The sequence below is a fragment of the Cynocephalus volans genome, chromosome 5 (assembly GCF_027409185.1).
Source record: "Cynocephalus volans isolate mCynVol1 chromosome 5, mCynVol1.pri, whole genome shotgun sequence".
In the NCBI taxonomy this organism is placed as follows: domain Eukaryota; kingdom Metazoa; phylum Chordata; class Mammalia; order Dermoptera; family Cynocephalidae; genus Cynocephalus; species Cynocephalus volans.
In genome coordinates, this window is record NC_084464.1 from 158,275,600 (window position 1) to 158,303,265 (window position 27,666).

General features: G+C 40.2%; 1 protein-coding gene across 1 annotated transcript in view; it reads left to right on the forward strand.

Moving 5' to 3' along the window:
• The window catches only part of SLC22A3 (solute carrier family 22 member 3), an 88,087-nt gene that overhangs the window by 22,743 nt on the left and 37,678 nt on the right, over nucleotides 1-27,666 (forward strand). The window contains exons 2-5 of the mRNA XM_063098027.1: nucleotides 20,588-20,691; nucleotides 23,154-23,308; nucleotides 25,231-25,399; nucleotides 26,245-26,362. Of these exons, the coding sequence (XP_062954097.1) occupies nucleotides 20,588-20,691; nucleotides 23,154-23,308; nucleotides 25,231-25,399; nucleotides 26,245-26,362 (546 nt within the window). The remainder of the gene's footprint in view (nucleotides 1-20,587; nucleotides 20,692-23,153; nucleotides 23,309-25,230; nucleotides 25,400-26,244; nucleotides 26,363-27,666) is intronic.

Genomic DNA, 27,666 nt, shown 5'->3' on the forward strand with positions numbered 1-27,666 from the left:
TAAAAAATAAAATTAAAAAAAATGTTTTAAAAAAGGGAATTAGTAAAGGTATGAAATTTGCCCAAGGTCACACAGAGGTAAGAAGCAGAGCTAGAATTTCGATCCCAGTCTGACTCTAAGCCTGACCTTGACCTCTCGGCAACACTGCCTCCCACAGTCCTCAGATACTTCATCCTCACTGATGTAGCTCCAGCCGGACAAGCCCGAGCCCTTGTCAAGTCTTTTGCTCAAACTTAGAGAACACTGCACCAAGATTCAGTGACTCTTGTTCCAGTGCTCATTAAGTGCGTGGTAATTAATGCTACTGGCGAACAAGCATAGTTTATTTATTCATTAACTTCTCTGAATCTAGAATCTGCAATTCTATAAAAGTACATAAACACTTTTCAAAGGATTTTGTTCAAAGGATAAACAGGCTGGTGGATTTTTCCTGGGAGAACGGATCAGCATAGATCTAAATATCATCTTGAAGATTTCACTTGAGTGTACCATAAGAATTCAAAGCCTTGGCAATTTCAGTTGATCAGCTCCAAGCCCAACTGCTCCTTCCCATACCTGGCAAAACAGAGAAATAACAAACAAAAAATTCTGCTAAGTATTTTTTTTCCAAATAGTATCAGTAACATATTGGGCATGTGTAGGTTTTGTTTGTCTATTAACGTGTAATTGGCATACAATAATCTGCACGTATTTAAACATTAGTTTTGACATACATACAAATGTGAAACTGTCACCACAATCAAAATACGGAAATAGACATCACCCCAAAAGTTTCCTCATGCTCCTTTGTAATCCCACCCTCCCGTCCTTTTCTGCCCGTCTCTATCCCCAGGCAGCCACTACAGATTAGTTTACATTTTCTAGAATTTCACAAAAATGAAATCTTACAATATGTGCTCCTGTTGGTCTGGCTCCTTGCACTCAACACAATCCATGTTGTGAATATCCGCAGATCATTCATTTTTATTGCTGAGTAGTATTCCACTGTATGGATGTACCACAACGGTGGTATTCACCTGTCGATGGACATTTTTGTTTCCAGTTTTTGGCAGTCACAAACAAAGCTGACGTGAATATTAAAAAGAGAGATTTAAATTCTGCAGGCTAGTTTTCATATTCTGGAATAGTCTACTTTTGTAGACACAATGGTGCTGGTGTTTCATCAGCTTTGCTATGTCATAAGAGTGTGTTCTTATTAGAAAATGTGGACTTTGGCAAACTTTAAAAGGTATCTCATGTTACTGCATGTTCTGATGAGATTATGAAAATCTTGGGCAACTGTGGTTTCCAAGTAGAAAAAAAGTGTTACCAATAATTTTGAAAGACAGAAGCTAAAATCTGATAGGATGTGATAGCTCTCTTTCTATGCCCTGGAATTCCTCTTCAGGGAATGTCTGGTGGACAGTAATATAGACCAGGAAATGCTTGACATCTCCAGATGGCAGATTTTTAAAGGAGGTTGGAGTTTAGATGACTTGGAAATAGCCCCAATTGTCAAACAAAACTCAGCGTCACACCGTCACACAGAGGCAAGGGAGGGAGACAGATAGAAAAGATGATGTTTTTGCTTTCCTTGGAAGGGATAGTGAAGCTCACTGAATGATTTTTTTCTAAACTTTTTAATACTATTTCTCTATCTGTTTCACCCTCTCTTGACACCCAGCCTGAAATCTAATGGCTTGTGGCATTATTTCTGCACATTTCACGGGTCTCAGAATCCAGGAAGCTGCTGAATATAGCTTTGTCTGTATTTGAGAAAAATTTCTAGTAGCAAAAACATCCCCTGGTACTGTTTTCAAAATGCCAACTAAATGTTATAGAACTACCAGTAAAGTCTCAAAGTCTCTTTCTTCCTGATCGGTGAATTTGGTACCTTCCTTTTCCCAAACCAAAGAATCATAAAAGGCAGTTAAACCTTGTATTATTGTTATTATTCTTAGTTTTAAATCTTACAACATTTTTAAGATAAATCCTGTGAGTTTTGTTTTGCACGTTAGTACTTACGATTATCAAACGGCTCATTTTTGTCCTAATTGTGTGATTTCAGATACACATCAGTCCCTGTGACTAATTGCAGTTGGAGTCACAAGAAAACAAGCAGCTACGAGACTCATTTTGTCATTTTTTTCTCATTTGTATCTCATTAGTTATTACCTGTGCTCCCAAATCACATGCAGATAAATACATTTGACATATACCAGCATAAGCTGAGCATATCACCAGTTTTTACTTTTCCCATCATTTAGTCTGGACAAAATGTTGAGTCATTTTTATATATTTATCACACCCTTTTAAAAGCTTTTACAACTCCTAATTATTTCAGGATTATGATGGATACAAAATCAATTACAGGAAGAAGTGGTAACCACTGTAATTAAATTGAGGCTAATCTAGACTTTGTGGAGAGAAAAAATGGATCTCTGTGGAATGTGCTGAAGCACATTTATTTTATGAGGTCTACATAAGCATTTTGCAAAAGAATCTGTACTCCACATAAATTATCAAATTGTGTTGAATAATATTTTAAAAACTCATTTTAGAATAAATTGGAATATGAGAAGATTTACAAAACAACTGGGATAATTTTATTCAAATTATAATTTAATTTTTGCCCCCAATGCATTCATTTTGCTGGCTATGACTTGACTATATTTCAAAATTCTTACAGATTTAGCATCCATTTTCAAAAAATAAAGCTTTCAGTGTGTTTCCATAATAATGCTGGGGGAAAAGCCACATAATCCCTTATCCAACATAAAGGATTGGTTTAAGAATTATGGTCGTACACACGATGTACAACTGTATGTGGCCATTTATGGTGATGGCACAGAAGAGAAATTCACAAACAAATCCTCTTGTCATGCTCATGTTATTTCCCTCTATGAAAATTCCTTTCCCACCCTCCTAACATGTGGCTTCATATTTCATTTAGAATTGTTTTCCTTTTCCAACGTAGATATAGTTTTACATTTTAAAAATAAAAGACAGAAAAATAACACACACTCAGTGTTAACAAAATTGATAAAATGCAAGCACGAAAATGAAATCACCAATCATCCAACCACTCAGAATTTTTAAATTAGCTTCATGGGTGTCCGTGTCTTCTGCCATTGTCAGTATGTATGCAGAAACACAGATTATTTTACACCTATCCAATTGTATGCCTAGTTTTGTAACCCGATTTTTATTTTTGCTCGCAGTGTGGATCTCTGTTCATATCAATGAATATAGTCAATAGTTGACTGGCTCAGCAGAGAAAGCTGGGTCTCCCACTAGGGGAGGGAAGGTGGGGGGACAACAACATTTGGGGGAGGGGCAGCAACAGCAGACTCCCACCCTAGACACCAGGAGAGGCTCCTGCCAGTGGGGCCGAATACAAGGGAAACCTCTGCAGTCTTTAAAAGGAGCAGCTAGACCCCTCGACTCCCTCTGCAGACCCTGGGGGCTGCGAGACGCAGGCGGGCATGGGGTCTAAGCGCATGTGTTTGCAGAACAGGGAGACCTCTGCCCGCCACTGCTGACCACTCGCTCTGGCCTCTCTTCCACTCACAGGATTTCCCTGATGGCTTTATCATAACTTCTCTGCTTCCCACTTATGGAAAAACCAATATTCACCTACTGAACCTCCTCTACTCTGCTTTTCTGTTCTCTCAGATTTCTCCTCTTTCTTTTTCTCAGATTCCTGAAGAACTCCTTCAGACGGGGGCTTCAGGTCCCTAACCCACTTTTCTCCAGCCTTCAACCTGCTGTTTGCCACCTCCATCTGTTTTTAATTTCAGAAATTGTGATTGTAATCTTTAATAATCTGTTTTTGCAGAATGTTCCTTTGTCGTGACTAATTGCTCTTATTGTATCAAGCAGCAGCCTCTTGCATCCCACCGAAACTAAGAATTTAAGTTGTTCGGCTACTTCTTGCTTCTGCAGTAACTATTTTACTTGGAATCATCTTTTGCAAGCTTCAGATGGTTCTGCCTTTCTGAATCGCTGAGCCTTGCCCTTGCCCGGTCATTTTCCTCTGCTTCTGTTTGTAGATGGCCGTAGTGAGCACTGGAAGGTGTGCAGGAGTCTTTCTAGGGAGATGCAGTGCCTATTGAGTTCTTTCAGTTCCCATCTATTGTGATTCTTCCTGTTTTGTGTGGGATCAAGAAGAGCCATCCATGGGTTCAGGAATTTAAGCAGCTTTTCCTTGTGGGGGGTTGACGAGGCTGCACAAGACAGCTGGGGAAGGAGGTGACCCCCTCCCTCCAGGTACTCAGCAGCTGAACTTGGTAGTGTCTGTCCTGCAACCCCCCCATCTCCCCAACACACACACAGCACGGCAGCCAGGCTTCCCTCACCCAGGCTGTGGGCAGCCCTGCACGAGCTGGACGCCAGAGTCCTCCCCCAGAAGTCCCCAAGACCCGGCTTCTCCTGCTTCAATCCAGTCCAGGAGGTGTCAGTGAAGGAAAGCAGAGATAGGGAGGGGATGGGCCCTTTGCTCAGCTCCCTAAGATGCTTTCTCACCGGGACAGGTTAGGTGGCAACAGGGTGGTGCCCACCTGGCTCAGCTCAGACCTGCTCTGCTTTCTGTTAGAACTTCCCATATCTCCAGTTTCTATCTGTGGTTTGGTATGTTTATTATTAAGTATGCACCAGAATCCCCTGCAGGACTTGTTCAAACACAGATTTCTGGGTTTCCGACCCCATGGGTCTGAGGTGGATCCCAAGAATGTGAATTCCCTCAAGTTCCCAGATGGTGCTGCAGCTGGTCCGAGGTCCACCCCGTGAGAACCGCTGTGTAAGGTCGTTTGACCTCTATTAACATTATGAAAGGATGATTTACTAAACTGCTGTACATTCCTAAATCTCTGCTTTAATTATTTTGTACTAAAAAAATATATTTGCATTTCTAGTAAAATGCCCACAGAAATGCACTTCACTGTGAGGCCAATTCCCCACCTAGTTGCTCTCCACAATGTTCTTCTGAATTGAGTTATTTTTTCCTTGGAGGACTGTTCTATAAACCCCCTTATTGATTATTTTCATTTTCTTAGAAATTAGCTTTACAGAAAGTGTGGGTATGTTATTTTGGGATATAGCCTAAGAAACCAGTAGTTATCCACAATGAGAACAAACATTATTAAAATAAAGACATTACCTGATTGTGGTTATTTTCTAAAGACCAAAGGTACAAAGAAAAAATAACAGCAAAGCCCCATTTTGCTTTAACAGTTAAGTCACGGGCTACTTGGGAAGGTATGAGACCTGCGTTAGAAAACACAAGAATCCAGCAAAACGGAGCCAAAGGGCACTGACTGTCACTCACCCCAAGCCATGGAGAGACACCAAGAAGCAACGACCCCTCTTTGCCTCCCAAAGAAGTGAATATATTATTATTTTTAAAAGTATCTCAATTGGCTTTATGCAATTCTAGATTCAGGCAACAAGTCATTCCATAAAATATAAAAAGTGTTTCCAGAATTGAATATATTAGATATTCACTGGCTGAAGCAGTTGTTCTGGTCACGTTTCCAGGACTTTAAGGCTATAGACTGGTAATCTCACTTGATGAAACAGTCACGTGGCCTGACTCTTGTACAACTGGTCTTTAATCATGAGCTGTTTTGTTTGTTTTGTACTTAATATTGATCATCTTGTATCATTTTCTTGGAATAACCAACCAACTGAACAAACATTAAGTATTTACAGAGTGTCAAGCAATTGAACATCAATTCTGTCATTTAGTCCTCAGTAGAACCCAACTGGGGCCATGTGATATGCCAGGCCTTGGTGAGGGAGAGCAGACCACCCTGACTGACAGTCCCCCATTCATGCTCACAGTAGGGAGGGTGATTCTCCAGAATTCAGCCCAGCCACTTCTGCTAGAGGAGGTAGCAGTGGGTGCTAAGCACAGATCAGTGCAAGTGCCCTGCAAGAAAAGACCTTGGCATTTCTATGTCAGCCTGCTGAACGTCTCTCCTCCTGTCGCATGAGCATAGCAGGCCAGATGTGTGTCCCTTTTTGACCATTTTTGCTCCCAGTGTTCATGATGCTCACACCCAGGTGGTCAGAGCTAGGTTGCAGTTTTGGTTCTCAAATTATGCCCCGGTTTAGCACAGATCTCTCTGTAGAAGGGCAGGCCTTGGTAGTGTCAGGTTTATGGCTGCAGGGCCTACAGCAACAAAACCCATTCTGGGGTCTCAGGATGCACTGGAAACCTGTCAGCATGGGCTCCAGCAGTGATGGGGTGGAGTCCGTACAGTGATGCCTAAAATGGCCAGCCTGGGTGGGACTTTGGATGGGACTTTCCTTTTAGATGGAAATGCATTAAATCAATGTGGTGACTGAAGATGACTAACTCACGAAAAACAGTGGTTGTGATTGCCAAGTATTTGTACCTTTGATTAATTTAAAACTGATGAACTACTTCTTAAAATGTATAATTTTTTAGACTCCTCCAAAAAGTGGAGATGTGAATTTAAAATAGAGTGGTACTTGTTGAAATGCTATGATCTTAGCCTGGGTTCCCTAGAAAATAGAGCCTGGGGCAAAAGCTTACCTACCCATTCTTCATCAAGAGCTGCAGTCCCAGGGAAGACAGAGTGACAAGGGAATTGAGGACAGGCAGGGAAGAGGGAGAGCAGCCCAGCGGTGCCGCCCACGCTCACTCCCAGGGCGTCTCAACCCTGTGCAAAGTCTGCATCTCAGAGCAGCCTGGAAGAGCAGGGCTCCCTCTTCTCCTGCCTCCCATCTACCATTGCTCAGAGTATGTCTCACGAGGCGTCAATTCCTTATATCTAGAGGGTCGGGTCCTCTCAGCATGGGAGGCCAGCATTTTTTGCGAGTCCAAGCTGGACCTGAGCAGGTGCAGGACTGCTGCTTTGACAGTGGGAGAAAGATGCACACAGTCTGGGTTGCTGCAATGGGATGGTTGTGGTGGTGGTGGTGTGTGTGTGGGGGTGGGGGGGGGATGTTAGCAAGACCAGCAAGCGACCAGGGAGATGCAGGTGTGTGCACAGGGACCTAGCACAAAGCTCATTCCTATATTCCAAGCAGTGAGGATGAGGAAGGGAGAGTTGTCTTTTTTGGTGTTTTAAGGATGCTTCATTTTATACACAAACTCTCAAAATACCCCAATTGGTATGTGTATTTGTTTCCTAGGGCTTGTGTAAGAAATTACCAGAAACTGGGTGGCTTAAAACAAAACAAAGCAAAACAAAACCCAGAAATTTATTCTGTCACAGTTTCGGAGGCCAGAAGTCCAAAATCCAGATGTGCGCAGGGATGAGCTCTCTGTAGGCTCCAGGAGACAATCGGTCCCACACTCTGCCCTTGCTTCTGGCGTTGCCGGCAGTCCTGCGCATTCTTTGGCTCACAGAAACATCACTCCAGTCTCTGCTTCTGTCTTCTCATAGCCTATTTCACATGTGTCTGTCTCTGTTTTCTCAAAGATGCCGGTCGTTGGATTAGGGCCCAGCCTGATCCTGTTTGACCTCATCTTAACTCATCACATCTGCAAAGACCCTATTTCCAAAGGAAGTCATATTCTGAGGTTCAAGGTAGACATAAGTTTTTTCGGGAGGGGAGACACTATTCAACCCAGTAAAATATGCTGAAATTAACTATCCCCCAGCAGGTATTTAAATAGCAGATAACCAGCTGCATATTAGCTGCATATTAGACTAGATTCTGATTTAATTGGTCTGCAGTGGGGTCAGACACATTTTCAATAACCCCCAGTAATTCTAATGAGCAGCCAGTGTTAAAAAACACTCTTAAAACCCTCAGTTACAGAATTTATTATCATCATCATTATATCACTGACCATAATGCAGTTAGGAACATTTATTGGACATTTAATATGTCTCAGGCTTTGGGCTACGTACTTTAAGTGTATTACCTCAATGACATCATTAATCCAGTCCTTCCCATCATCTCACGGACAGGGACACAAAGGGTCGACGATGTTAGGACAATCGCCACAGGACACAGCTGGGAGCAGCAGAGTGAAGACTCCAGAACCAGGACTCTTCTCTGTCCCGAGAACCATGCACAAACGCGGAAGCTCTCATCTTCAGACGTTCTCAGTTATTTAGAGAAATTGTAAACATTTTAAGATAAGTAACTGCGTGTCTTCACTTCAAAGAAATAACACAGTCTGAGCAGAGAGGGGCTGATGTATCAAATGTATCTTCTGCCATCTGAGGATGAGCCACGATGGGCATAGAGTAATAAACGACAAGGCATTACTATTAAAATAAAAATGTTGTCATTTCTCCCAACCTTACAAGTTCCGATGAAAAGCCACGCATTTAAAAGACATCTCTCCATCATATCATTAAGCTTATTTGCTTAACCATACATTAAAGCATGGCTGTTATTAACCTTGGAAAACAGTTTCTATGATAAGTGAGGATCTGAAAGCCTTTGTCCCATGATGGTGCCTCTTTACACTGAGCTAGGGCACCCTGTTCTGACAATTGCTGCAGACCCTTCGGGTTTACTCTCTGTCTCCTAGACTTTCTCTCATCTCCCTGGAGTCTTGTTCTATCCTGGGGCCAGGACATCTGCTCTCGGCCTTTCTACTTCCAGACCCTTCCTCTATCCTTTGAGCTTCATCCTCCCTCTGTCCTGAGCTTCAATTTACACCTTTGGTTTCATGAGTGAGAAACTCTCTGTCCCACCCCTGGACCTGCACTCCTATCCCCACTGAAGGTGGGAGAGAGACCAGTGACTCCTCACCCAAACATGCTCAACTCCACAACCCACACATTGCAAGAGCCTGGGCCTGCTGTCATTCTGCCTCGAATGCCCTTCTTTTCCCTTTTATTTTTTCCATCTAAATGCAGCTCATTGTTGCAGGACCTGTTGACATCCATCCTTCATGGATCTGACTGCTCCTGCCCCCAACCGTCATTTCCTTCTCTGAAGTGCTCTTACATTTATAATCAATCCCATTCCTTTTAGATCTCAATTGCCCTGCATTTCCTTCACATAAATGGACCTCGGCTCCCAAAGTGTATGATAAGCAGCTTACAAAGGCAGAAACAAGGTGTGTACCTTGCTGATATTTCTCCAGCCTCGTCTACATAATGCCAAGCATGCAAATTGGAGCTACCTGTAAATGCCTGGTGATTAGTTTTTATGCCTGCAGCTCATCATGATGGTTCATAGGTATAAGGAAATCATTAACTTTTTGATATTAAATGAAGATGCCCAAATAATGCTATCAGATTATGTTTAAATTTTTTTCCATTTTGACTAGAGTTAATAATGACATCTTCCCCCTCATGGAGACCCAACCCAAATGATTTTCTCGATGGTTACCGTAATTTTAAAGCACTACTAGGCTCCATTATGGTTCTTTGTTGGTGATTAGAAATGGGACCTGCCCATAAAGATTAATATGTAATTGTTTTGGCCAATGCAAAGTGCAGCCAGGAGCACACCACACCTGACAGTCAACCCAGAGGTGTCAGTGATGTGTTTTTAACACTGATGAAGGATTCGATGGCTCCTGATTTCAAGCTAAGAACTGATTGGGAATGGTTTATTTACAACTCACTCTTAGAAAATTAAAGCAGAAGCATGTAGATACTGCAATGTCACTTCAGAGACTTCTCTTCTCACAGAACAATGCACACAGCAACTGAGCACTATTTCTCATGCTCTGGGTCAGATACTGCGATGTCCTCTTATCTTAGACTCCCTGACTTAAGAGTTTGCTCACAAGGGCTGAACTAGACCTCTATGGAAAAATCCAGCTGATAATGGTCCTCGGGTTTCATTCCCTGTGGCTTGAGGAGCAGGTAGGACCCCCTCTTGAGTTTCAAATACTTGCATGATTTTTTACCTGCTATGGATTGAGTGTCCCCTTGAAACTCATTGAAACAACCCCCACTGTGACAGTGTTAAGAGGGTGGGAGATCCTTTCATGGGAATTGAAGTGTGGGGCCTTTAAGAGGTGATTAGTTTATGAAGACCATGTCCTAGTGAATGAATTGATCCATTTGTTGAGTAATGGACATGGTTCTGATGGCTTTATAAGGAGAGTGAGTGAGCAGGTTAGCTCTCTCTGCTCAGCCATTCTCACCAGGTGACACCCTGCATCACTGAATAGAGTCATCACCAACCAGGCCCTCACCAGGTGCACCCCCTGAGCTGTGGATTTCCCAGCCTACCCATTGTAAGCAATAAATATTGTTTCTTTACAAAGTATCCAGTTTCAGGGATTCTGTAATAAGCATCAGAAATGGTCTAATACATTACCTTCTTCTTACTTTTGACATTTGTATATTGGAGATATTTTGTTGCTCTAGTTTTAAGGATAATTTAGAAATCACAGTTTAACGTGTGTCTAGTAATAACTTGCCCTAGCATTTATCATGACAACTTGGAGTAACAGAATGTCTATTTGAATAACAACTAGGAAAAGCTAAGAAAAGCCTTTAGTTGGAAACCCTTCAAAAGTATCTAATTTGGCTTTCTGCAAAATGAAGCAATGTAATCCTTTTGGCATTACATGAACAGCTGTTTGAGTCTTTTATCAGATTGACTTTCTGCTCATGCCAAGGGGAGTAATTCTATTTGTGTAAAAGTGACTTTGAAGATTAATAAGTAACAGAATGGGTACACATGGATTTATGAACACTTAAAGCAATTTTTAAAGTGTTTTTGCATGTGTACACATTGAAAAAAATAGGAGATCCTTGTATATAGGTTCCCTTAGGAGGAAGACATAGACTCTTGTGTCTGTGGTGCAGACTTAAGTACATTTTTGGTGATCCACAGTGACCTCTCTTTGACAGGAGGGGGGTTGTAGGTCTCCCTAGGAACTACAACAAGCTTCTAGTGCTTTATTTCAGGAAAAGGCCTTTGCCTATGAAGCTCACAGTCTTCAGTGCCTGCTGACCTCCCTTTAAACACAAAAGACATATCACAGGACCAGACTGTTGTGGCAGCAGGCAGTGAGCTCAGAGCTGATTAGGAGGCGTCAAAGCCAAGCTCTTGCGTCTACAGCGTTCCCTGTACTGGAAACACAAGCATGTGTGGGTGTGCCTGCATTTCTTTAAAGATACATAATTTGCTGAAGTTAATTTATTTTGTACTTTTGTAAGTCAGAAGATCCCAGTCATAAAAACAGAACCCAGGCTAGGTGTTTGAAGCAGAGAGGGATTTAATAAAAGGATCTGGATTTAAGCTGTTTTGGAACAGCTAGAAGAAAAGGAGAGGAAAGGGATCAGGAGGGATAGCTCTTGCAGAGTGTTTTGTGGTCTGTCCCTGCCCGCTGGATGGACATCACAAAGCCAGCACCTGTGGGACTGTATCCCTTTGCCCCCAGGTGGCCAGGCAGTGGTTACAAGCACTGGCTGGCTCCCGCAGCCACCAATCACTGTTACCACTGCCAGGACTGGAGCTGCAGCTGCTGCCACAGCAGAAGCAGAATGCCCACTACCTCCTTCCTCCCTTCCGAACTTGAACTAGCTCCCTACTGATGGAATGAAACAGAACCCGTCTGGCAAAGGAGTCTGGGAAATGTAGTTTCCACACGGCCAGCCCCCTGGGAGGCAAAAAAAGCATAGAAGGGCAGGCAATATCTTACCCAGATGGCTGTCATAGTACTTTTAAAAATGTTAAGTTATCTCAGTGCTTTAACCATTTAGACATTTATTTTCAATTAATTTTATTTTAATATGAAATACGAAAAATCCTTTTCGACTATTTCTCTTATGGGGGAGTCAAAAATAATTTTACGAATATTTTGTGGGTTTAAAGAATATTTGGGCACATTTTAATTCACACAATTCAAAATCAGCTGACCAAATTCATTAAAAGCATAGCTCTTGCGAGGCTCGCTGTGTCAGCTCTGAAAAGCAGGCCCTGCACCCCTCTGCCAGCTAAGCCAACTAGCTGAAGTATAGATGGATGAAGCAGATTCTACTCTTTTTTTATATTCAACACTGGTTGATGCTTTTCTAAAGCAAAATGTTGCATTTTCTTTAGTAGTTAAACAGTCTCCTTGCTTGATTTTATGTACTTTTATTCTAGTTGCATTCTTTACATGTTTAATCCTGGTGGGAAATCACTCAGATGCATAATTATCTACAAGTTTACTTAAAATAAATTATTTGTACCTTGAAAAACAAAAATTGATGGAAAAAGTCTTTTTGAATTACCACAATTACTACTATTATGCATACAGGTAAATCTCTTTATTTCTTAATCTCAGTGGATCTTCTCAGCCATTCTGGGAGGTGGGCCAGCTACTACTGGCCCTGACTTGTTTTTCAGCTATGTTAGATGGCAAGTTACTAGCTATAGAACCAAGATAAGAAACTGAGTTTTGTAAATGAACATGACAGTTTGCTTATGAATATATGTTTATGAGACTACTCACAATTTCTGTTTCAACAACAGTCATTTTCTCTTCCTGCTACCATCTAAAGCAGTAGTCTTCAAATCGGGTTGAGCATACCATTTAGAGGTTTGCAAAGACAATCACAGGGATTGAGGGCCTGGATACTTTTAAGGGGGTCAGTTTGGTCCTCTTTCCCAAAACCAATCTGCCTGAGACTATGCCTATGATGAGGGTGCAGGTTCTTATCCAAAACTGTCTTTTTCTCATTTTGCAAAATGAATCATGCCTCTCTTCCATCTTACCATGATGTTTAGCTTGAGGTTTTAAAACCTGTAGGGCGGCGGAGGGTTTCAAGATGGCGGTGGCTGCAGCGGTTGGCGCGGAGTAGCTGAGGTGGAAAAGGCGGCCACTGGGCCTCAGGCAGCTGAGAAACTTGTGGACCTTCCTCTTGCCATCTCTTGAGGGAGGACCGCAGCTGCTGGCCGGTCGTGGGGGGTGACTGCCACTTTGCCCCCGGCAGGAGAGGCTGCCTCATTTACAGGCAACAGCTTTGAAGTGTGGAGCAGGAAAAGAACTGTTTCTTAGCTGCAAAAGCGAGTCTCGAAACAGGGAACACGGCGCCAGGGCTGCGGTGGATGCAGACAGGATCCCGGAGGCCGGGGCCACGCTGAAGGCGGCCAGCGGCCCTATTCAGGATTCGAGGTTTCAGGCCGGCATTAAAGAAGATTCCTGGGAGCACCCGAGCCGCGCCACGACTGAACAGCCTGAGGCGACAGCAGCCAAGAATGGGGAAGGCGACAAACCAGAGGCAGAGAGTGAGCACCCGACCTCGCACAGCCCTGTGAGTGATCCCTGGCCCAGGCCTGTTTGGGGGGCTGGCGCCACACGGCTCCCGCCTGCATCACCAGTTCACTCACCGCCCCGGGGCTGCCTACATTTTCCCAAGTGCTGGCAGCTCCGCCTGGCTCGGCTGTCACTGAGCCTTCCCACTTGCTTGACCCAGCATGGGGCTTTCCGGAGCCTGCGGGCTGGCCTCCCCTCCCACTCCCTTCATGGTTCTCTGGCAGGGCTGGTGGCATGGTGCATCCCTGGCCAGTGTGGGGAGGGCAAGGAAGTATGGGTGGGGCCGACTGTCACTCCACTACACCCTGGACTCCGGCCCCCAGTAAACTTCCTGTTACTGGGAGGCAGATACCATCTCTGCGGCCACCAGTTCGGAAAAAAGCCTAACCAATTTCTGGTTGGGAATAGTGTGGTAGGAGAGTTCCCAAGTCTGCTTGAACCTGCCGGAGAGCTGGCTGCAGGTGGGCGCTAGATTCGGTCTATGCTGGGGGGATACAAAGGTGAACAAGTCCCGAGAAAGATCTACACAGTGCTACAAAGGCACCCAGAGCGACCGGTCATCTGTGCCTAGCAGAAACCTGGTAGACTTCCTGGGCGAGGCGGTGCCGAGCAGGGTCTTGAAGGCCCAGCTGATAGACGAGGGTTGCAGAAGACACACCCCAGCCCAGCACAGTGTGCACAGAGTGGGGAGACGTGCGGCCAGGGAGGCGGAGACTCGACAGAAACCACACACCCTGTGGGGATGCCACTGCACGATCCAACAGCCTGGGCCAGAGCACAGGGAACAGGGAGAAGTCCTGCACAGGAATTGAAAGCTCAACAGAGATCACACACCCTGTAGTACGTGATCCACCAGCCCAGCAGAGTCCAGGCAGACCAGAAAGGTGGCTCCCCGGAGGTGCCCAAGACCCGAGGCAACCACACACACAAGGCACTAGAGGCCAACTGAGCAGTCACGGAGGGAGCCATATGAAATTGGCAACCACAGCAACATCCTAGTTAGTCATTAGTCTCAAACCAGTGGACTGTGAAACCCCCTGCCACAATGAATAAACACCAAAAAAAAGATACCAGAAATACAAAAAATCAAGAAAGCACACCACCAAAAGTTAATAAATCTCAAACTCTAGATCCTATAGAACAAGAAGCCCTTGAAATGACTGACAAGGAATTTCGAGTGATAATTCTAAGGAAACTGAATGAGATACAAGAAAACTCAGCTAGACATCATGATGAAATGAGGAAAAGTATACAGGATCTGAAAGAGGAAATGTACAAGGAAATCAATGTCCTGAAAAAAAATGTAGGAGAACTTGCTGAACTGAAGAAGTTATTCAGTGAAATAAAAAACAAAATGGAGAGTTTAACCAGCAGGCTTGTCGAAGTTGAAGAGAGAACCTCTGAACTTGAAGATAGGCTGTTTGAAATAACACAAGCAGACAAAAAGAAAGAAAAAAGAATCAAGGACATTGAAGAAAATCTGAGAGAGATATCAGACAACCTTAAGCGCTCAAATATCTGAGTCATGGGTATTCCAGAAGGGGAGGAAAATGGAGATTCCATTGAAAACATATTCAACAAAATAGTGGCAGAAAACTTCCCAGGTATAGGAAAAATCAAAGATCTTCAGATCCAGGAAGCTCAATGATCTCCAAACGTATTCATCCCAAAAAGGCCTTCTCCAAGACATGTCATAGTCAAATTGGCAAAACTCAGAGACAAAGAGAGAATCTTAGAAGCTGCAAGAGAGAAACATCAAAGCACCTATAAGGGAGCCCCAATCAGGCAAACATCAGACTTTTCATCACAAACCCTAAAAGCTAGAAAGGAATGGGATGATATTTTCAAAATACTAAAAGACAAAGATTGCCAGCCAAGAATACTCTACCCGGCAAGGCTATCCTTCCGAAATGAAGGGCAAATAGTATATTTCTCAGACAAACAAAAACTGCAGGAGTTCACTACCACACGACCACCCTTACAAGAAATCCTCAAGGGAGTACTGGGTTTGGTTCCTGAAAAATAACTACCACTGCCATAAAAACCCAAGAAAAATCAATACCCACTAGTATAATAAAAATGGCATTCATGAAGAGAAAACAAGCAAACAAAAATGCTATCTACAACCTAAGGAACCAACAAACACAGAAACCAAACAGTAAATCAGAAAGCAAGGAACAAAAGACACCTAAGACAACAAAACAACCAATAAAATGCTAGGAATAAATCAACACCTTTCAATAACAACTCTTAATGTAAAAGGCTTAAATTCCCCAATTAAAAGACACAGACTGGCTGACTGGATCAAAAAGCAGGACCCAACTATATGCTGCCTACAAGAGACCCACCTCACCCATAAAGATTCACATAGACTAAGAGTGAAAGGATGGAAAAAGATTTACCATGCAAACAGAAAAGAAAAATGAGCTGGAGTAGCTATTCTTATATCTGACAAAATAGACTTTAAACTAAAAACCATAAAAAGAGACAATGAGGGACACTACTTAATGATAAAAGGACTGATCCATCAAGAAGAAATAACAATCATAAATATGTACGCACCCAATGTTGGAGCAGCCAGATTTATAAAACAAACTCTATTAGACCTAAAGAAGGAAATAGACACTAATACCATAATAGCAGGGGAACTGAACACCCCACTGTCAATATTAGACAGATCATCTAGGCAAAGAATCAGTAGAGAAACACAAGATCTAAACAAGACTCTAGACCAATTGGAATTGGCAGATATCTAAAGAACATTCCATCCAACAACCTCAGAATATTCATTCTTCTCATCAGCACATGGATCATTCTCCAGGATAGATCACATATTAGGTCACAAATCAAGTCTCAATAAATTCAAAAAAATTGGAATTATCCCATGTATCTTCTCAGACCACAATGGATTAAAACTAGAAATTAATAACAAACGAAACTCTGGAAACTATTCAAACACATGGAAATTAAACAGCATTCTACTTAATGACATATGGGTCCAAGAAGAAATCAAGCAGGAAATCAAAAAATTTATTGAAACTAATGAAAACAATGATACATCATACCAAAACCTGTGGGATACTGCAAGAGCAGTATTGATGGGGAAATTTATGGCATTAAACGCTCACTTCAGAAGAATGGAAAGATGGCAAGTGAACAACCTAACACTTCACCTTAAAGAACTAGAAAAACAAGAACAATCCAAACCTAAAGTTAGCAGACGGAAAGAAATCATTAAGATCAGAGCAGAACTGAATGAAATTGAAAACCAAAAAACAATTCAAAAGATCAACGCATCATAAAGTTGGTTTTTTGAAAAGATAAATAAAATTGAAAAACCATTAGCATGGCTAACAAAAAAAAGAAGAGAGAAGACCCAAATAACCAAAATTAGAAATGAAAAAGACGATATTACAACTGATTCATCTGAAATACAAGGAATCATTCGAGACTACTATAAACAACTATACGCCAACAAATTTGAAAATCTGGAGGAAATGGATAAATTTCTGGACACACACAAGCTCCCAAAACTGAACCATGAAGACGTAGAAAATTTGAACAGACCAATAACAATAAAGGAGATTGAAGCTGTTATCAGAAGGCTCCCAACAAAGAAAAGCCCTGGACCAGGTGGATTCACAGCAGAATTTTACCAAACATTCAAAGAGGAATTGACACCGATTCTTTACAAACTAGTCCAAAAGATTGAAACGGACGCAAATCTCCCAAACTCATTCTATGAAGCAAACATCATCCTGATAACAAAACCAGGTAAAGATATAACCAAAAAAGAAAAATACAGGCCGATATCCTTGATGAATATAGATGCAAAAATCCTGACTAAAATACTAGCAAACAGAATACATCAACACATACGTAAAATTATTCATCACGATCAAGTGGGATTCATCCCAGGGATGCAAGTTTGGTTCAACATATGCAAATCAATAAATGTGATACACCATATTAATAAACTCAAACACAAGGACCATATGATCATCTCTATAGATGCTGAAAAAGCATTTGATAAAGTTCAGCACTCATTCATGACAAAGACCCTCTATAAGTTAGGTATAGAGGGAAAGTATCTCAACATAATTAAAGCCATATATGCCAAACCCACTGCCAATATCATCCTGAATGGGCAAAAGCTGAAAGCTTTTCCTTTAAGAACAGGAACCAGACAAGGATGCCCACTCTCACCACTCCTATTCAACATAGTGTTGGAAGTACTAGCCAGAGCAATCAGAGAAGAGAAGGATATAAAGGCATCCAGATTGGAAAAGATGAAGTCAAACTGTCCCTGTTTGCAGATGACATGATCCTATATATCAAACAGCCTAAAACCTCTACAAAAAAACTCTTGGAATTGATAAATGATTTCAGCACAGTAGCAGGATACAAAATCAACACACAAAAATCAGTAGCATTTCTTTTCTCCAATAGTGAACATGCAGAAGGAGAAATCAAGAAAGCCTGCCCATTTACAATAGCCACCAAAAAAAATAAAATACTTAGGAATTGAGTTAACCAAGGAGGTGAAAAATCTCTATAGTGAGAACTACAAACCACTGCTGAGAGAAATTAGAGAGGATACAAGAGGATGGAAAGATATCCCATGCTCTTGGATTGGAAGAATCAACATAGTGAAAATGTCCATACTACCCAAAGTGATATACAAATTCAATGCAATCCCCATCAAAATTCCAAAGACATTTTTCTCAGAAATGGAAAGAACTATCCAGACATTTATATGGAACAATAAAAGACCACGCATAGCCAAAGCAATGCTGAGCAAAAAAAGTAAAGCTGGAGGCATAACACTACCTGACTTTAAGCTATACTACAAAGCTATAATAACCAAAACAGTATGGTACTGGCATAAAAACAGACACACTGACCAATGGAATAGAATAGAGAATCCAGAAATCAACCCACACACTTACTGCCATCTGATCTTTGACAAAGGCACCAAGCCTATTCACTGGGGAAGGGACTGCCTCTTCAGCAAATGGTGCTGGGATAACTGGATATCCATATGCAGGAGAATGAAACTAGATCCATACCTCTCACCATATACTAAAATCAACTCAAAATGGATTAAGGATTTAAATATACACCCTGAAACAATAAAACTTCTTAAAGAAAACATAGGAGAAACACTTCAGGAAATAGGACTGGGCACAGACTTCATGAATACGACCCCAAAAGCACGGGCAACCAAAGGAAAAATAAACAAAAATAAACAAATGGGATTATATCAAACTAAAAAGCTTCTGCATAGCAAAAGAAACAATTAACAGAGTTAAAAGACAACCAACAGAGTGGGAGAAAATATTTGCAAAATATACGTCTGACAAAGGATTAATATCCAGAATATATAAGGAACTCAAACAACTTTACAAGAAGAAAACAAGCAACCCAATTAAAAAATGGGCAAAAGAGCTAAGTAGGCATTTCTCTAAGGAAGATATACAAATGGCCAACAGACATATGAGAAAATGGTCAACATCACTCAGCATCCGGGAAATGCAAATCAAAACCACATTGAGATACCATCTAACCCTAGTTAGGATGGCTAAAATCCAAAAGACTCTGAACGATAAATGCTGGCGAGGTTGCGGAGAAAAAGGAACTCTCATACATTGTTGGTGGGACTGCAAAATGGTGCACCCTCTATGGAAAATGGTATGGAGGTTCCTTAAACAATTGCAGATAGATCTACCATACGACCCAGCTATCCCCCTGCTGGGCATATACCCAGAGGAATGGAAATCATCAAGTCGAAGGTATACCTGTTCCCCAGTGTTCATTGCAGCACTCTTTACAATAGCCAAGAGTTGGAACCAGCCCAAATGTCCATCATCAGATGAGTGGATACGGAAAATGTGGTACATCTACACAATGGAATACTACTCAGCTATAAAAACGAATGAAATACTGCCATTTGCAACAACATGGATGGACCTTGAGAGAATTATATTAAGTGAAACAAGTCAGGCACAGAAAGAGAAATACCACATGTTCTCACTGATTGGTGGGAGCTAAAAATTAATATATGAATTCACACACACACACACACACACACACACACACACAAAATCGGGGGGGGGAGAAGATATAACAACCACAATTACTTGAAGTTGATACGACAAGCAAACAGAAAGGACATTGTTGGGGGGGAGGGGGGGAGAAGGGAGGGAGGTTTTGGTGATGGGGAGCAATAATCAGCCACAATGTATATCGACAAAATAAAATTTAAAAAATATAAATAAATAAATAAATAAAAATAAAACCTGTAGGGCACCAAACAGTGGGGCCATTTGAAATACTGTTCTGGTTTTAAGAAAGTAATTAAGAACGGAAGTAAATGTCTAATGACTTAAACATCCTATTGTAAGTCGGTGGTTCCCATTTCTTTCCTTAAGCCAAGATCACAGGAGGACTTAAATGACATGCTGGCTAATAGAAAAATAAAAAGAATTTAATGATAGATGGCTATGTGAATCTTGGCATACAGCTGAGAAAGAAGTCAAAGAACTGAGTAACGTTACTGTCACAAATCTCTCTTCATTCTCATTAATATATTTATACAAACAAGGTTTCTTGACCCATATATTTATAAATATTAAAAACAGGAATAGAATTGGTGTTGAGCCCTAACTCGTTCTAGTAATAAGTAATATTCATCCAGAGATAACATAACCTAACTGGGAAAAGCAGCCTCTCAAAACACTCTTCTGGAAGTGGAAAGGTACATTTCCAACAAAATGTTATTCCTGTGTAATAAATATTTTCCAAATGTCTGATATCACATGTTTTCATAAGTTATGGTCTAAAATTAACTGTAATTATAACCCAATCAGAAAAAAATTCTAATATTTGGAGACTTCTTGTCAGAGGAAATTTTTAAAAATTAAATGTCAATTTATATACATGTCATTGCTCAGAGAAGTATGATGAAGTAATCAATAAAACATTTCTGCATACAATATGTTACATTCAGATAAGAGCATGTCAAAATGAAAATAAGAGTTCATAGGGAGAATATATTGATGTCAAATTATAGCCTTCTAAAGAACTCGTTTTTACTGGATGCTGGTAGGTGTCCAATCACTATGGTGTTTACACTCTATTGGATACACTTAAAAGAGTAACATAACAACGTTATTTTTAAATGTCAGTATTTATAATATGCTGAAGATGACATCCTTTGCAGTTATTTAAACTGACAAAGAAATATTTATATATTAATGCAAAAATATACATGTGATACATTTTCAAACTTTATTTAAGGAGTATATGAACAAAAATGTTCAAAGATCATTGATCTATACAAGAGATAAGGTGTTTTGAGGATAAGCACTTCCACGTGTCTCCACGTGTGTTTTCTTTGCCTCCCAGTTTGACCTCGTCTGTGGCAATGCGTGGATGCTGGACCTCACCCAAGCTGTGCTAAACCTCGGCTTCCTGGTCGGAGGGTTCACCTTAGGCTATGCAGCGGACAGGTAGGTACAAACGTGACTGCCATTTTACATCACAATACAGCAACGCATACATATGGAGAGGAAGATGTCTTAGGTTAACTATTAGAAAAATGTTTCTGCCAAATTTGAAAAAAAAATTTTGATTCCCCCACTCATGACATCACAGTTGTTTGGTTTGATCGATTTTGTCCTTCTCAAACTTCATCTCCTTACACCTTAAACTGCATAGAGGGGTGGGTTTGTTCCTGGTAGGTCTGAAAGCCTCTGAGTGAAAACACAGCCCCACAGGGCAGTGACATCATGGTTGGGTTTGTGGACGGCTGTGTCAGATCCTCCAGAATCGATTCGATGTGCTTCATTAACAACTCATTGGTTGTGGTTTGATTAATTTAGTCTTAAGTTCAGCCCATTCCAAATATGTTTGGCTTAATTTTTTAAAAAATCTTTGTATTTTATTCTAAAAATTTTAACTGTGTGAAAAGAAAAAAAAGTTTTTTCCAAATCCACTAGAGGAGTTTCGTCTATTTTTTTATTTTCATAAATGTAACTGGTTAATGGCAGACACAGTGAGTATGTGTATTCCAGACAGTCATGCTTTCTATTTAAGTATTCTTGTTTCTGACATTATTGATGTTATTTATTGTATTCATGTCTAACTGTATTCATTCGTCCCAATTCAGACTATGAAAGTACTTGCAGTAATTTAATAATTCTCTCTATCGCCCTTAGAAGGGGTCTGGATTGGGAATCTTGGGTCCTTTGCCATATCTGGTCTAATATTGCTCTGGTTACTCCAGCCCAACACTTGGTGGGTCCTTGGGATCATGCCATTCAGTGGTAGATACCAAGGGTACCTTACAGAGAACTGCAAACAGCAATTAATTCAACAATAAACAGCCCCAAATCCTGTGGCCAACTGAAGATCTGAGATTGATCAGACCAGTACTTCAAATCAGGTGGAACGTTTAGTTTCCTCTTCTGTCACTTTCTTTTCCTTTCACCTGTTTCTCTAGCTGCCCCCCTGCCCAGCTCTCCTCTGTAAATGATCTCTTCCTTAACCTTTTGTGTGCAATGCTCTGTCCCCCCTTTGCTTTCTTTTATCTGTCCTTTTCTACTGCACCTACTTACAGCCCTTTCAAATGTCACCTTTCCTTTCTCTGTCACTTCCACGTATCCCTTGCTCTCTCTCCCCACTGGCTAGGATTTGGAGTTAAGTTATGAATTTTAAATATTTATTTACTTTGTTTTATTTTCACTCTTGCTCATTTAAAAATTAGGTTTTGCTTCTTGTGTATATGTATATATATTTTGTTTTTCACAATCAATAAGCATATCTCCAAACCGAAGTAACTCCACTAAAGGTGAAATAAAGACTTTCTTAAACAAACAAAAAATGACATAGGTCAGAAACTCAAATTTACACAAAGAAAGAAGAGCACTGGAGAAGGAATAAGTGGATGTAAAACAAAAATTTTTATCTTTCTTACTCTTAAATGATCTAACAGATAACAGTTTGTTCAAAATAATAATAGCAACACTGTATTTGATTATGCTTGTGTGTGTGTATGTGTATATGTTATGTATGCTTATGTGTAAGTGAAATAAATTACAACAATGATACAAGGGAGGGAGGAATTAGGACTCAAGAAAGATGCTGTATGTGTGAATTTTGTGGATATTTCTATAGAAAAATGTCATAGAATCAAATCTCGTAAAGGTCATTGACAGCAAATCTCCACCAGCCAATAATCTGACACAGCTATCTTAAACCAGTTAACACTAGAACTTCAGAATATTACACATGATACCCTGTTCCATTTTCCTAAGCAATTTAATAATAGTTATGTAAATGGAGAAAATAAAATATAAAAATAAGGAACAATCCAAATGGGTAGTGAACTTTATAGTTTATAAAGAGCTTTCACATTAGCATCTCATTGGATCCTCTGTGAAGCCTCACTCTGGAAAAGGTGGGGGAAAAAAAAGAAAAAATAAGCAAACAAAACTTGAGTTAGGAGAGCTTAGGAACTGGCCCAAGGTCAAATGATGGGTGAGTGGTTGAGCTGAGACTCAAGGCCAGGGCTTCTGGCTGTGACGCACCATTGGTACTTCATTTTACCTTTCTCCTGATGATTTCACCTGCAGAAATGTGGGCAGTTTCACATCATGCCACCAGGGAGACTGTATGTGACATAACAGTTGTAAAGAGGGTCATTTTTTAGAAGACTGCAGTCACAAAGGATGCCTTCTGTGCTTTAAGTTTGGTAATGTCATTTCAGAGGCACCTGTTTCATTTGCCCTGTATTTGCTATAAACAAAACTTAGAGTTTTCAATGATCCTTTACTTTGTAATAATGAAGTTATAGAGGATACATTTTCTGTACTGAAGCCTCCTTTTTGTAACCCTTAAAATGATATTTTTTTCCCATTGTGTTGAAGAAAATGTTTAAGGTGATCTCTTTTCCTCTCTCTTTCTCAAAAAGGTATGGCAGAATCGTCATTTACTTAATATCCTGTTTCGGTGTTGGCATCACTGGTGTTGTGGTGGCATTTGCACCAAATTTCTCTGTGTTTGTGATCTTTCGCTTCCTACAAGGTGTGTTTGGAAAAGGGACATGGATGACTTGCTACGTCATTGGTAAGACATTGTTACACCTGCTTCTCTGTTGAGAACTAGGGTTAGAGGGCTGAGAGGTGCTGGCTTGTCAGCCTTCCTTGCATAACCTGTTAACAAATAAATATGGGGAAGTTTCGTTAAAGCTGCAGAGATTACTTCTGCAAATAGCAGAGGCCAGGGGAAGAATTCTGACTGCTTTAGGAAGTGAAATGCCACCTTACTTTGGGAACCAAATATGGAATATTATAAAATCCCGGGGTGAACCACTTTTGAACACTCCCATATGTTATCCCGTGATTTCTAGCTTTGCTTTATTAGAAGTTAATTTTTATAAACATTTCAGTAGCTCCTTGAGACAACACTTTAAAAGCATTTTCTGTGTATTATATGTATTCCACGACACAGTTTGAGGTTACTTTCCTGTGTTTTCAATGATTATTTCTTCAACTTTACTCTTTCTGTACGAGCAGAGAGCTTTTTACCTTGTGGGAGAAATGTCCGAAAAATGAGAGGCTCACTGGTGACCCTTTGCTCTCTTCCACAACTAGAAAGTTTGACCTTCTGGGTACGAAAGAAAGAAAAACTTCCCGTTACCTCTGCTCATGTCACTTGGGAAAGTCCTGGCTGCTCCCTCTGGTTCTTTTTCTAGTTCAGGACCAGCCGCCTACTTCGTGAGTCACAGTGGGGAGCCAGGTCTCTTTCCTGACCACAGAAATGCCAACACTCGTCGAGACCATTGCTGCAGATCTCTGGGCTTCCAGTCTTTTCCATTCCAGCTGTCCAGTCTCCAAGCAGGGCCCACTTTGGAGACCTTTTGAAGGTCTTTTCACGGGTGGGAGAAGTAGAGAGAGTGCTAAGAGGGATTGATTGTCACCGGCTGTAACAGGAAGATTAAGTTTGGAAGGGAGGCATTTTTATGGAGACCCGAGTCTAGGCAATAGTAAAGTAGCTGATCCCGCGATGATCAGAACAGGAGAAACCAAGCCAGAGGAGGAAGTTTCCAGCAATACGATTTCCCTTGTGATTTTTTTTTTAAAAATTGACATGTAATAATTGCACATATTTATGGGGTATAGGCTTATATTTCAATTTCGATACATGTATACAATGTGTGATGATCAAATCAGGGTAATTAACATATTCATGATCGCAAAAATTTATCATTTCTTTGTGATGAGAGCATTTGGGCTCCTCTGTTCTAGCCACTGAAAAACATACGATAAATTATTGTTAAATATAGACACCTAGCGCCACTGTAGACCACTAGAACTTATTTTTCCCAACTTGTTGTAATTCTGTATTCGTTAGTTGAATGCTGTAGAGAGAATTATCCTTTAATGGAAACTATCTCGTGATAATAAAAAAAAATTTGTACAGTCTAATGTTCACAATGAATTTCCTAAAAAGGGTATAATGTGCAAATCTTTAGAAATACAGTAATAAAATTTAGCTAGCTTACTATATTTATGTTTTTTGCATGTTTTGTTTGTTTTGACAGCAGGCCAGTAGTACAGGGATCGAATTCTGGACTTTGGTGTTATCAGCACCATGCTCTAACCAACTGAGCTAACCGACTGGCCTGGTATATTTGTGTTTTGATAATTACAATTTTCTTTCAAAATAATCATCAATTGAGTTTTCCTAACACCAACAAACATAGTCTTTGTATTCCCCTGTGGAACCTGGAACAGTGCTGGGCTGGGTGAATAAGAGGACTGAGGCAAATGCTTGCTGACAACTGGCAGAGAAGGGAGCTAGAGAAAAGCATATGAGATATCTGGAACATCTCCATCATTTCAGCAAACATGGAAGCCTCGATATCTTTGAGTCAGTCATAGAGTGTTCTAGAAATGCCGATGGATGTAATAGGTGCAATGTCTGCATTTGTTTATTTTGGAGCTGATCTTGAGCTCCCCTAACCTCTTGTGTTTGTTTTCCTTCAGTGACAGAAATAGTAGGTTCAAAACAAAGGAGGATTGTGGGAATAGTGATTCAAATGTTCTTCACCCTTGGAATCATAATTCTCCCTGGAATTGCCTACTTTATCCCCAATTGGCAAGGGATGCAGCTGGCCATAACGCTGCCCAACTTTCTCTTCCTCCTTTACTACTGGTAATGTGGTTTTGGTCATTATCATATTTATACTTATTCCACAAAAATGTAGAATCCAAACCAACATGAAAATGAAAGCAATAAAGGAGATATTCTGACATCTCCAGAACGGCTATGCGCTTTGAGAATTTTTAGAGAATTTGAGAATTTATAGAGGTTATTTATTGATTATTTGATTAACAGTGTCACTAAAAATAAATTAATAAAATACCCAAACACAAAACTGTAACTACAGCATTGCATTATGTTTTATTGTTTTTCAATATTTTCTTGAAAACTGTAAGGCAACAAACTATATCTGCCAGTATTTCAATATGCAAATTAAAGTCAATGCAATTTATTCTCTTCTCTGTATGTTCTATCACATAAATAAATATTATTCAGAAATTAATGTTAAGATCATCAGAAAATTAAGTTATCAAGAAGCTACAGTGGTGTGTGTTTGATTCTTATTAGCATGAACGTATTTTAATCATTCCTCTAATTTAATACAAATCAGTTTACATAAATCAAGTTCTTAACCTTTTCCTAAGTACTCACTAAATTCCGATTATTTTCATGTATGTAATCAAAGACACTGTATTGTAGGAGAGCCTGGTCTTACAAGAGCAATGTAATATTGATTATTTTTATGAGCAATGATCCAATTATCAAGTTAGCCTTTTTTCCCCATCCATTATAAATGTGCGAATGTAATCTGTATTTCAGAGAGCCTATTATCAACTCTCAGAATCTCCTGAACTTGTATCTAACTGCAAAATCCATTTTGATAGAAAAATTCAAGTCATAAACTTTTAGGTTTTGAAATTTCTGGGCATAACTCAAAAGGCCTCTTTCTTTGCCAGGGTGGTTCCCGAATCTCCCCGCTGGCTGATTACTCGGAAGAAAGGAGACAAAGCATTAAAAATTCTGAGAAGCATTGCTAAATGCAATGGGAAATATCTCTCACCGAATTACTCAGAGGTAATTTTATTTATTACTAGTAACAAATATTGTTAAAGTGGGTGAATTAATTTCTTTGTAACTTATGTACATAATTTTGCTTCTTAAAATCGTATGTGTATTACCAACCATCTGACTAAATCATTTTTAGTTGAAGTGGATTGATCATTTCAGTCCTTATTTTAACAGTTGCACCAATTTACTTAAATTGTTATACTTTACTTACTGCACGCCCCCTGGTATTTAATGATTCATCTTGACTGCACAAACTATAAGTCTTTTCTTGACATTCAATTTAGTCTAAAGATTTGTTTTTAGGTCTGGTCTTGGCAATGCTATGAGTATTTATTCAAACCAGAGTTTGAGCAGAAAAGTAATATTTCAGCCTTTAGACTTACATATGCTGGCTTTTCTTCCTCCCTTCTTCCCTCTGTCCCTTCCTTTTTCCGGCAAAGGCTTTTTGGTGCCTCTGTATCACTGCACTAACAGGAATTGGGGGAATTAAAAAACTCATTCTTTGCCCTTTGGAAGATTTAATACGCAATTGAGAATATAATGTATATATTTGAATCAATCCCTGGATAATCAGAGTACAGCATATAAAGAAATACATGACAATGCTTTAGCTGTCAAGGCCAAGTGAATGCAGGGTAAGAGGTAGACTATTATCAAAGGAATATTAGAGATTAATTTTTGGAAGGTATTAATTTTTGTTTAAACCTTGAAGAATATTAGGCTGGTAAAATTGTTTTCTTTATAGCGCTCAGCTTGTTTTGATAGGAGCACTCTGATAAGAAATGGGTTTTGTGGGTTTTATTGTCTCCTCACTCCAGTCCCCCAGAACTTGATCAGATATGTTTGGATTTCTACCATCATCCTTCCTTCTTATTTTAGGTGGCAAACAGTAGCCTCAGTTTACAAAGATTTCAACTGACCAGTTGTCACTGCTGCAAGTAGGTTACGATGTAGGTTTGCAGATCAGGAAATGTGTGGTAGAGATAAAGCATGATCTTTTCTAACCACTAAGACTCATTGATCCTTGTCAATCTTTGAGTGAGTGTATTCAAGCTGTATATTCCTTTTAGGAAAAAAAAAAATAGAACCCTGCCCCTGCAGCTTGCTCCTACCACATTGGCTACGGGTCCTCACACCTGGATCAAAGTTATGATCATTTGTATTCAGTTTTAATAGTCAAATGAATATTTTTGCTATTCACTTAGCAGAATCCTGAATATACTGCACACATAGTCCCAGAGTTAAGTATACCTAAGCTCTAAATCAAGTTTATAAGAATATAGAAAGAATAGTTGTGTGATGGTGGTTTA